The 13,393-nt window shown below is 36.8% G+C and overlaps 1 protein-coding gene across 1 annotated transcript in view; it reads right to left on the minus strand.

Moving 5' to 3' along the window:
* The window catches only part of zmat4a (zinc finger, matrin-type 4a), a 434,438-nt gene that overhangs the window by 349,760 nt on the left and 71,285 nt on the right, over positions 1–13,393 (minus strand). Inside the window, exon 2 of the mRNA XM_030144264.1 lies at positions 3,384–3,485. Within this exon, the coding sequence (XP_030000124.1) occupies positions 3,384–3,485 (102 nt within the window). The remainder of the gene's footprint in view (positions 1–3,383; positions 3,486–13,393) is intronic.

Genomic DNA, 13,393 nt, shown 5'->3' on the forward strand with positions numbered 1-13,393 from the left:
ATCCAAAAATCACATTCATTTTGCTCAATCAGGTCAACTTTCCGAACTATGCTACATATTGGCTTTTTAACATTTTTGCTTACGTTTATGGGCATTTTCACATCATATGATACAAAATTCTTTCATATTTCTTGCAATGAACGAGTTCTGAAGATGTAATTTTACTTTTTTACAACAAAAAAACAAAGAGAAAATTTGGGGTTGTCATTATTTATATGTTATTATGATAATATTTTCCTGCTCTAACCCACTTGAAATTGAATTGGACTATATATGGAACCTGAATTAAAATGATTTTAAAATGATTTTGGCACCATTGATTGTTAATATCTTAAGTGTAATTTTTGCAATTTTTCACAAATTCATTCCAAGGGCCAGATTGGACCCTTTGGCGGGCCAGATTTGGCCCCCGGGCCGCATGTTTGACACCTGTGCCCTATAGCAACCATGTCTGCATGAATGTCCTTGGGGGCTAACCAATTTTTCTGCAGACATTTGATAAGACCACGGTGCCACAGATGGTTCACCAAATGTCTCTGGTACTACTTTTCAAAGTCCTAAATTACACTGGTCAGCAACAAATTTATTGTTTAAGTTTTTGAGTTGATTTAGGATAATTTTGGTGTGCTGAATCCAAAAATCACATTAATTTTGCTCAATCAGGTCAACTTTCTGAACTATGCTACATATTGGCTTTTGAATATTTTTGCTTACATTTATGGGCATTTTCACATCATATGATACAAAATTCTTTCATATTTCTCGCAATAAACGAGTTCTGAAGATTTTGCTTTTGCCAATTTATGATTAACCCTTTCATGCATGAATTATGAGAACCTTAGTCAATAATTTTTTCTTGAGTGATTTTATTCCTCTTTAAGCATGTGAAAAAAAAATGCAATTGAGATTTTTTTAATGAACCTGTTTTTCATGGAGTTACAAAAATGTCCACTCAGATCCACACCAGATGTTTAATTTTTGAAGCAAAGAAACATGTATTTAAACCCATCATCAGAAAGCGATATACTATGTGAAAATATGAAATAAAATCATTTTTAATGCTGCTAATCTGATGTTTTCTCACATTTTATCATACTCTAACACTAGTTATTACTCACTTCATGGAGATAATATGCAACAAAACAACTTTTTGTTTAAGGAAACCGGTAATTACTGTCTAATAACAATTAATAATTGATTTCCACTCAAACATGTTAGTGCAGATCAGGTTTATATGGAACAATAACGTTACAGTTATGGTATAACTGTTAGTGTATTATTATGGGATGGTGCATAAGTGTCCATTGTGTTGGCCTATATTCCCACCTGATGACTCCACAGTCTCAGTGCGGATCTCAGATTGTCTCTCTGACATATCTGCATGGATGAAAGCCCATCACCTTCAGCTGAACCTGTCCAAAACTGAACTGCTGGTCTTCCCAGCTAAGCCAACCATACAGCTGGACATCTCCATCACTATTGACTCCATACCTCTGGCTCCTACCAGTGTAGTACGTAACTTGGGAGTCATGATTGATAATCAGTTGACCTTCACGGATCACGTTGCCTCTGTCACCCGATCATGCCGTTTCACTCTGTTCAACCTAAGAAAGATCAGGCCATACCTAACCGAACAGGCCACCCAGCTCCTGGTGCAGACTATGGTTATCTCCCGTCTTGACTACTGCAATGCTCTTCTAACGGGCCTCCCAGCTTGTGTTGTCAAACCACTACAGATGGTGCAGAATGCAGCAGCGCGTCTGGTCTTCAATCAGCCTAAAAGGGCACATGTCACCCCCTTACTCACTGAGTTACACTGGCTACCCATAGCTGCCCGCATCAAATTCAAATCTTTAATCCTAGCCTACAAAATTCTCCGTGGGTCTGCTCCTGTCTACTTAGGTGCACTAATAAAAGCTTATGTCGCCCCACGACCACTCCGCTCGTCTGGGGAACGTAGTCTGGTGGTCCCCAGACCTTGTACAAGACAATCCAGGCTCTTTTCATGGGTCGTTCCACGTTGGTGGAACGCTCTACCAAGTGCTACAAGAACAGAGTCATCCCTGCCTATCTTCAAGAAGCTCCTGAAGACCCAGCTCTTCCGAGAGCACCTCCTGTCCTAGCACTTTCAAACATTCCATTTTAAATATTCTAATAAGGTTTTTCCCAGGACAACCACAGATTCTTTCACGATTATCTCTGGACCTGCTGCGGTGGTCCAGCCTCTTCCCTGCCCTCATCATCACCACTCACTTATCCTCAACCGCCTCCATGTGTCTCCCCCTACTCCCCCCTTCTCCCCCTCTCCCCCAGTCCCTATCTCTATCGCTCTCTCTTTTTCCCCTTCTCTACTCTCTCTCTTTAACCCCAACTGGTCAAGGCAGACGGCCATCCTCCAGGAGTCTGGGTCTGCTCCAGGTTTCTGCTGTTAAAGGGAAGTTTTTCCTCACCACTGTCACCAGTCACAAGTGTTTGCTCCTGGAGGATTCTGTTGGGTTTCTGTAGAATTGACTTAGAGTCTGGTTTTGACCAACTCTATATATAAAATGTCAAGAGATAACTTTTTTGTGATCTGGCGCTATATAAATAAAATTTGATTGATTGAGTGATTTAATTGGTTTTCCCCTGTAAGTCGCTTTGGAAAAAAGCGTCTGCCAAATGCGTAAACATAAACATAAACATAAACATATGGAACTAAAACAACATAACCCATGAATATACCGGAGAACAGCTGGAGAAGAACTGTCCACTGAAGTGACCACTATGCATGAAAGGGTTAATGTTTTTTTTAATATTACAGGTGAATGAAATGGCTTCGACTAGAAGATAAACCTAAAAATAAGCCTGACGTATTCTGCTACATCTGCGGTGAATACACCATTGTACCTAACAGGAATCAAGTCACAAGTTTCATAAAGTGTGCTTACCAATCCTATTTTGGTATTAATTATTATATTTTGTGAGAAGATCAAATTTGTCAAAATCAAATTAGCAAAAAAAAAACCTGACCTGATTGAGAAAAACAGATGTCATTTTGGGATTTAGCGGTGCAAAATGGTCCTAATTCAGTTGAAAAAACCTAGACAACTTGCAAAAAACACTTTTTTGTAACCCAGTGTAATGTATAGCTGATAAAAAGTAAGAAATGATGCTCATACGTGACTCAAACCAGGAGTAATGCAGCAGCTAGAGCCACAGTTAACTACCATGATTACATCTGAAGTAAACTGGGTAAAGTCAGGAGCCATGTGTGCACTTTGTGTGTATAGATCGGCTGTAAGTCTCTGGGGGGGCAAAGCCATAATGGTGTAACCTTAAGTCTTTCATTAATTTCAGTAGTGTGTGGTTTGTCAGCGTCGTGTGAGGTGAGGAGGAGTCTTTACCTCATAATGGGCGACCCTCTGGGACTCCGAGATGAGCTGAGCGCTGCACACTTTGCAGTAGCTGTCTGTGAAAAGCCCTTGGTCCACCTCTGTTGACTTCATCTGGAGGGGGCGGGGGGGGGGGGGGGGGACACAAATGAATCACAGGTTACCGACCCGAACCCAGCGTCTTAGGAGTTCACTACGAACTGTCCGTGCAATTACAACGACTGCGACTTTAACCCTTTCATGCATGAATTAGGAGAAACTTAATCAAGATTTTTTTTTTTCCTGAGTGTTTTTATTCCTCTTTAGGCATGAAAAAAAAAACAATGTGATTTAATTTTTTTTTTTATCAACCTGTTTTTCATGGAGTTACAAAAATGTCCACTCAGCTACACCATGAATTTTATTCTTGAAGCAAAGAAACATGTATTTAAAACCCAATATCATAAAGTGATATGAAAACAGTGAAATGAAACCATGTTTAATGCAACTAATCTGATGTCTTCTCACATTTTAACATATTCTGATACTAGTTATTACTCACGTCATGGAGATAATATGCAAAAAATAAATATTAACAATTGATTTCCACTCAAGAACCAATTAAGAACAGCAAAGTTGCAATAATGGTATGAATTGCAGTTTATGAGATGATGCATAAGTGTCCACTGTGTTGGTTGATATGGAACTAAAACAGCAAAACCCATGAATATACAAGAGTAAAGCTGTAGAGTAACTGTCCACTGTAGTGACCACTATGCATGAAAGGGTTAAAACAGAACAGAAATCCGACAGTTTTAATTAACCCTTTCATGCATGAATCTTATGAATGAATGAACTTTAATCAAGATATTTTTTCCTGAGTGTTTTTATTCCTCTTAAGGCATTAAAAAAATAAAAAAATAAACCTATTTTTCATGGAGTTACAAAAATGTCCATTCAGCTAAAGAAGCAAAGAAACATGTATTTACTAATATACTGCATGAAAATTATGAAATAAAAACATGTTTAACCCTCCGGTATCCCGTCCAGCTAGGCCCTTACCAAGCACCAAGTGTGCCTTTTTGGCACATTTGTGGAATAACGTCAAAAAAATTTTCATACAGTTTGTTTTTAATTCTTTTACATTTTTTTCTATTTCATCAACTTGAGCCGTAAATAAAAATACCAAATACTCAATAACTGTCACACTTTTTAACCCTTTAAATGCTGTGTTTGTAATGTAAATAAACCATTTTTTGAATGCAAAAAACACAAAAAAATTAATTTTTTTCAATATACTACATAAAAAGTGGATCACATATTATTTGATTTTTTTCATCCTGGCATATGTCAATGATTAACAGCAACATTGGTTAATTTGCATTATTATTTTTGGCGCTAGGTCACATGTTCAAAAATACTAGCATCTGTCACCAAGTGTGCGTAAAATGCACACCTATGAATCAAACTATTAAATATTATATACTGATTTATTTTTCTGCTCTAATTTGATTTTATTTTTGGTAAATCCAGGTCAGCCCTAATCATTCATATCAAATGGAAGAAATAGTGCGTTTTAGGCACACTTGGGAGACAGATGCTAGTCTGGTAATTTTCTTTTGTTTACAATGTGCACATTTTAGTTGGTGGCCAGAATTTTAAAGATCATACAAAAATTAACAACTTTTGAATTCTAACCTTATTTAAATTGTGAAAAATAATATGAAGTTTTTTAACATGAAGTGCAAAGTGTGCCTAAAAGGCGCACCCGGATACCGGAGGGTTAATGCTGCTAACCTGATGTTTTCTCACATTTTAACATACCTGCATGGAGATACTATGCAAAAAAAAATATATATATATATATTTTGTTAAAAAAAAACCAAAACAGTTAATCGCTGTCCAATAACAAATAGCAATTTTTTTTTTACACTCAAACATGTTACTACAGATCACGTTTATCTGGAAGAGCAAATTTAAAGTAATGGTATGAATTACAGTGTATGGGATGATACATAAGTGTATCCACTGTATTGGCTGATATGGAACTAAAACAACAAAATCCATAAATATACAAAAGAACAGCTTTGAACAGCTGTCCACTGTAGCGACCACTATGCATGAAAGGGTTAATGCTGTTTTCCAGAGCTGTATTTCAGCCTGAGACATCCGATGTCCTGGTGCTGAGCTCGATCCCTGGAATACAAAGTAAGGTTATTCTATTAAAAACCGCAAGTCTAATGCACAGTGGTCTTTATTCATTAACTGAAAGACAAGCCGGAAAAAAGAAATGTGGTTGAAAAGCTGCAGCGCGTCTACAAGATTTACTCCTTACACGTCTACAGTCTGATTTTTGTTGTCGCTATCATGAGAGTTTGCTTTGGGAGCGAAGACAAACCGAGCAGAATGTAATGGAGCAAGTAAACAATAATCTCATTTCATACTTTCATCGCTGTTAATATTTCATTACATCAAGGATTTGAGTTAGTGACAGATGCTGAGCAGACTGCGCAAGCAATGAAACAGAAAAAACATCTAATATCATGCATTCACCAAGGACACACTTCCCATAAAACTTGTGCTGCGAAACTAAAATTGTGTTTGACAATGACAAATAAATAAATAAATTGTATTGAGGTTTTTTTCTTGGAAATGCATTTAAATATATGACTGAATCTGGTGCTTAAGAAAAAGAGGTGCAGACAGACCAAAAAAAGCTTTTACTTCTCTTCCCACGGACGCAGCTGAGCCATTCCTGCTTTCTATTACTAATTCAGCCAGGCTTCCATTAGAGGCTCACATTTCATATTTGGAAGCAGCCAGGCTCATCTCATCCTCATTTACTCAAGCACGTCTTCATTAGAAGAAACAGGACAGATGAGAACGGAGGTCATGCATAAAGGAAAACTCTCTCCTAGCTTGAATTTTCTGCGAATTTTCCCACAGCAGCATGGAAAAACTGACATTTAGAGCTAATGCCTTGTTTTGCAGTGCTATGCAAACAAGTGTTAGCTGGACTATTGTTGCGGCAAACTGCCTATTGTTGTGCTGAATTCTGCGTCGCCAGCAGCTGCCGAAAACAACTCCCCCTTCCTAAGTCAGCCATAAAAAGGATAAAATGCACCAAATTCACCCTGTCACACCAGAAAAGCTCCAAATGTGAGCTGCTAAAGTCATTTCACTCCTTTAGCTTCACAGGCTAATTCTAATGGGGGATGCAGTTTTCGGCAATATCTGATGCCAAATTCTGCTCCCTGCTGAAAACTGCATCCCCACATTTTTGAACCCTTTCATGCATGAATTATGAGAGCCTTAGTCAAAATTTTTTTTTTTTTCCTGAGTGTTTTTATTCCTCTTTAGGCATGAAAAAAAAGTGATTGAAATGTTTTTATAAACCTATTTTTCATTGAGTTACAAAAATATTCGCTCAGCTGGACACCACTCTTTTAATTTTTGAAGCCAACAAACATGTATTTATTAGGCCTGTAACGGTACATGTACCGAACCAAACCGTTTCAGTACGCACCTGTTCGGTTCGATACACAGCTGTACCGAAACGGCACAGTATGTTGAGAAAAAGAAAAAGGAACGAAAGACATTGTTTGATGCGGAACTTTAAATCCGCGCAAGTTTCACACGGACATATTGAAGGACGCACACATTGACCCGAAATATGAAATAGCAGCTGATATAAGGTAAAAAAAAAAAAAAAACAACAAATATGATGTGAACCTGGAAGGAAGAGACTGAAGACCCTCCACCATCAGTACAGTCCAGTTTGGGATCACTTCAGGTCCCGGTGAAAGACGACAACGAGGAAAGAGACGGTGATAAGACAAATGTTGAGGGCCCCTAGGAACTACGGTAGTTCTAGAACACTGACACTAGCTCTGTCTGTGTCTCTCACTCACGCACGCTGTATAACAGAGGAATAGAAGTCGGAGTTGGCCACTGAAAGTATATAAAAATAAAGTTTCAATTTCCTTTCACGCCAGCGTTAGTTACGTTAGTTATGGACCGGACTGCACCCCCCACCACCACCACCCCGGCTCCGACCAAAAAAACAGAACAAAAAAACAACAAACAAACCATCCCCTAGACCAGTGGTTCTTAACCTTGTTGGAGGTACTGAACCCCGCCAGTTTCATATGCACATTCACCGAACCCTTCTTTATTAAAGAATAAAATATGATTTTTTTTTCAAATTCAAGACACAGGCATATGTTTTACTGGTGCACAAAATGAACCGTGCATTAACATCACTGTGTTCAAAGAACAAAACCAATACAGTGCATGAACAAATTACATACTTTTTCACAAAGACATGACCTTTTTTAATACTACCACACTGAAATGGTTTTAATTTTTAACCTTATGTATTCCAATAATGAACTTACTGTATTTATGCTATTTATCATTTTCAACCCGGTTTTCATTTCATCTCGCTCCGAACTTTCCGAACCACGCAATTTTGACATAAAAAAAAAGATAATTGCATGTAGTGTATCAAAAAAAAGTTCTCGTTATACTCCTTCAGTATTTTTGTGATCGTTGTTTTATTACGGCACTAGCTCGGCTTTAGCGTAATACGATTTCTCCATCCGCAACGGTGTGTCGGTCGTCACATGATTGTAACTGACCAGTGCGGTGACCGAAAAATGTAAACAAACGCTACACATGGCTGCCTCCGTGGTTAACAGGAAGTAGCAAAAGTCATAACAACGATGTGGAAAATACTCAAATAATTCATCGTCAGACGAGTGGAAGAGATTATAAACACTTCCGGATGTGTTGTAGTGCTATAAGCAACAACAATACACCGCGTATATTGGATGTCAATCAGAGAAAGAGTCTCCGAAGCCGTTTGTTTACATACACAGACCTAGCCCAACACACACACCCGACTAATGAGTCGAGTGTGTGTCTTGACCTCCGCCGAACCCCTGAGACTGACTCACCGAACCCCTAGGGTTCGATCGAACCCAGGTTAAGAACCACTGCCCTAGACAAATCGCGCCTTGCACACGCACACACACACACACACACACACACAAGTACACAAAGTGTCCTAAACAGTTTGTTCTCTGTCCTAAAATAAATAATTTGGTTAAGTCTGTTGTCAAAATTTCTCTTCAGTTTGTTTAAAGAGAATACCAGTTTAGCCTCCTGTTAATGTTGCACTTCTTGCAGAATTTTTTTGTTGATATTTTTACGCAGAATATGAACTGACAGAACTGTGATTAGATTTGTTTTTGTTTGTTCAAAACTACCTGTCAGAGAAAAGTGCAATACTAATATTTAAAATACATTTAGTAATATTAATAATTTATTTTATTCTCTATTTGATTTGTAGCAGCAGAATTATATTATTCCCGTTTTCCTATATTCTATTGTGTCCAAAAACTTGGGGGAAAAATGTTCAAAAATTCATAAATGTATTAAAGACATTTTGAGGGGTTTTCTTTCTTCCCGTACCGAACCGAAAAAAACTGAACCGTGGCTTTGAAAACCGAAAATGTACCGAACCAAAAATTTTGTGTACCGTTACAGGCCTAGTATTTACTGTCATACTGTGTGAAAACTATGAAATATTTTTTTTAATGCTGCTAATCCGATGTTTTCTCACATTTTAACATACTATAATACTAGCTATTACTTACTCAGATAATATGCAAAAAAAAAAAAAAACTACTTTTTGTTTTAAAAGAAACTGTCCATTACAGTCTAATTGATTTACACTCAAATATGTTACTGCAGATCAGGTTTATCAAGAACATAATGTAAAGTTATATTAATGGTATGAGTGTCAGTGTATGGGATGATGCATAAGTGTCCACTGTGTTGGTTGATATGGAACTAAAACAACAAAAAGCTCAAAACCCATGAATATACAAGAGAACAGCTGGAGAATAACTGTCCACTGGAGTGACCATTATGCATGAAAGGGTTAAACAAAACCTGTGTTTACAAACAGAGCCAGTAGGTAACTCGGGCATCTTCGGAATTTTGTCACGACATGCATTCTGGGAAACGGAGGCTTGCACAGCCGCCTGCAGAGGCAGCGTTTCCACCTCGTGTCTTTAGCAGCTGCTGCGGTCAGGTGGCTGCACGAGCCTCCGTTTCCTACAATGCACATCGCGACAAAATTCCGAAGATGCAGAAGAAGAAGTTACCTCCCGGCTCTGAACGTAAACACACGTTTTGTTTATGGTGGATGACACTTCGAAATTGTTCACCGTAATGCAAGAGATTCAGGGGAGTCATCACAGAAAGACTTACAGATTCATGATACTGAGGTTTTACAGATTTGATGAAAAATTTGTCACGAAAGTCTCCCGCACCTTTAACATGTACAGGGTGGGGAAGCAAAATTTACAATGAACATTTAGTTGTTTTTTTCTCAGCAGGCACTACGTCAATTGTTTTGAAACCAAACATATATTGATGTCATAATCATACCTAACACTATTATCCATACCTTTTCAGAAACTTTTGCCCATATGAGTAATCAGGAAAGCAAACGTCAAAGAGTGTGTGATTTGCTGAATGCACTCGTCACACCAAAGGAGATTTCAAAAATAGTTGGAGTCAATCAATCAGTCAAACTTTATTTCTATAGCACTTTTATACATGGTACATGTAGCACAAAGTGCTTCACAACAAAACCCCCCACTGTCCCGCGGTTGCAAATAAAAATACAAGCAACAAAGTAAAATTTACAGTAAGGGTTTAATTAAAAGCTAGACTAAAAAGATAAGTTTTAAGTTTACTTTTAAAAATATGAACACTCCATTGTCCATAAAGACTGTTTATAATGTAAAGAAGAGAATGACTATGAGCAAAACTATTACGACAAAGTCTGGAAGATACTATTAAAGAAGAATGGGAGAAGTTGTCACCCGAATATTTGAGGAACACTTGCGCAAGTTTCAGGAAGCGTGTGAAGGCAGTTATTGAGAAAGAAGGAGGACACATAGACTAAAAACATTTTCTATTATGTACATTTTCTTGTGGCAAATAAATTCTCATGACTTTCAATAAACTAATTGGTCATACACTGTCTTTCAATCCCTGCCTCAAAATATTGTAAATTTTGCTTCCCCACCCTGTATGTGTGTATATTACTTACACTAGTTTTGTTTTGTTTTTGGTTTTTTTTCAAGGTTTTTCACCTATGTCATCACGTGTATAAACCTTTTCAAGCTATCCTGAAAACTAAAATAAATTTGATAAAAGGAAAAACAGGCCTGATGATTTTGAGTGGAATCCAGTTCAATACTTCTGTGTGAGCCCGCCCCTTTTCAAGTGTGGTAGAACCGCACGAGAGCTAAAGACACTTGACAACTATGATCATCAAATCTTAATGAACACAAACTGTTTCTTTTCATATCATTAACTGTGCATCACAAACAGCCTGCAAAAACCACCGGACTGATTTCACATTGTGGATCGCTTAAGGACTCATTTCTAAAGTCATTTCATTTAAAGCTCAACTGTTGAACAAATGAGACTAATTTTGTAAGTGTTCATAGAAGGCTTCTAACGGTACTCTGGAAAATACTGAAATGTTCGGATCGCCCTGCACGGGACAATCCGCTTTTCTGGGCTGTGGTTTTTTGGTTTTGCAATTGATTTTGCGCTGGCTTTACAGGCCGCTGAGTGTGTGGTTGCCCAGGGAAGCAGCTTTAGACTCAACACACATACAATACCATGACACATTATTACAAGGAAATGCTCACGGTAGATAACTGTGGTGTTTTTATACCACCATTTTCTTTTACATCCTTATGCAGAGCAGGAATTTATTTATTTAAAAAAAAAATTAAAAGGGCACTTTTTTCAATGAGGTAAAAAGGGCAGGGGCTCAAGCTGCCTTTGGACCCTATATGGCAGGGGTGTCAAACCCATTTTAATTCAGGGGCCACGTTCAGCCCAATTTGATCTCAAGTGGGCCGGACCAGTAAAATAATAACAGTGAAAAAAGTAAAATTATATTATGATCAGGTTTACATCTACAAAGTTTCCTTAAAAATCTGAATAACATGAACAATTTGAATTGTCTTAAGAAAAACCAGTGCAATTTTAACAATATTAGGCCTTGCTTTATCAATTTATCATTTACACATGTGCATTACAATCGCATAATATTGGTAAAATTGCATTTACTTTTCTTAAGACATTTCCATTGTTCATATTTGTTCAGGTTATTCACATTTTTTGTAAAAGTATAGTTTGGTAATGTAAACATTTTCATGTAATTGTACTTTTTTACACCAAAAAAATCAAAGAGAAAATTTGGGGTTGTCATTATTTATAGGTTATTATGATCATATTTTACTGGTCTGACCCACTTGAAATTTAATTAAACTGTATGTGTCTGTATGTGGAACCTGAATTAAAATGATTACACCAATGATTGTTAATATCTTCAGTGTAATTTTTGCATTTCACAAATTCATCCCACGGGCCAGATTGGACCCTATGGTGGGCTAGATTTGGCCCCCGGGCCGCATGTTTGACACCTGTGCTATATGGGCACATACCTGTTTTATACGACTGTATGCAAGTAGTCAAGGAATAAGAGAGTGTTCTGTTGTTCAGGACAGAAAGTGTTATTTTATTCAGTACAATGATATCATTTGTTCCTACTGTGAAATTCAGATTTTGATGATGAGCAAAATAAAAATATAATTTTGGGTGAAAAAAACAGTTCTCTTTATGCACAAAACACACACTGAACCAAAACCGTGGCCCAAAAACCGAGATATGGACCGTACCATGGACTACCTGTACTGTTGCACCCCTAATTGATGGGGGCCACTATTGTCCTTTAATGCATTTCAGCGTACTAGATGTTGTATGCAAGAAGACAGGGGTGTCAAACTCATGTTAGTTCAGGGGCCACATAAAGCCCAATATGACCTTTAGTGGGCCGGATCATTAAAATAATAACATGATAATACATAAATAATATCAATTCCAAAATTTGTGTGTCTAATTTCTATGTTTTAGAGTGAAAAAAAGTAAGATTATATTATCAATTTCTACATCTACAAACTATCTTTTAAAAAAATATGAAAAAACATAAACCATGACCAAAATGGAATTTATTAACCTGTTTAAACCCTGACCATATTTTCAGGGGAAAAACGCCTAAAAAGACATACCCAAAGTAAATGAAGAATTACTTCACAATAAAAAGGTTCATATGGATGTTTTTGGTGTCTATGGACATTTAGAGACCTCACAGAATCTATTCCCATTGTCTAAAATATTGTATCTATTACTATGCCTGAGTAAACTGTAACAAACTAAAAGAGAAATTGGAATTTTTTTATCCTCACCTGTGTTTTTTTCAGCTGGATTGTCAATGATATGCATAAATTATCTGTTCGTGTCAGAGATTTTTTATAGTGTATATTTCACCCCATAAAGATTAAAAATCATGTTTGAACATTAAAGTTTGCACTAAAATACACTTTTGATGTACTTTCATTAACATTAGGGTCTAAACTTTGAGCAAAAGTTGAAAAAAACATTCATTGTCCTGATTTATTATATTTTTATAGGAGATGAATATTAATATAATTTTTTCAGCCTGTGGGCGGGCTGATAGGGCTAAAGGGGTTTAAGAAGAAAAGTGCAATTTTAACAATTTATGCTATTATTTGGCCTCAGCTTCTCATTTTCACATGTTCATTACAACATACAGATCACAGTGGATCTACAAATGCACAAAACATTTAATAACAGACAGAGTATTGGTAAAATTACTCTTAAATCTCTTAAGACATTTCAGGTTGTTCATATTTGTTCAGGTTTTTCACATTTTTTGTAAAAGGCTAGTCTAGAAATGTGAACATTTTTGTGTAATTTTACTTTTTTTACACTACAACAAAGAAAAAAATGGGGTTTTCATTATTTATACTTTATTATGATAGTATTTTACTGGTCTGACCACTTTACATAGAATTAAACTAAATGTATTTTGACATCCTTGATCGTTAATATCTTCAGTGTAATTTTTGTATTTCACTAATTCA

This window comes from Sphaeramia orbicularis, chromosome 9 (genome assembly GCF_902148855.1).
Source record: "Sphaeramia orbicularis chromosome 9, fSphaOr1.1, whole genome shotgun sequence".
Classification (NCBI taxonomy): Eukaryota; Metazoa; Chordata; class Actinopteri; order Kurtiformes; family Apogonidae; genus Sphaeramia; species Sphaeramia orbicularis.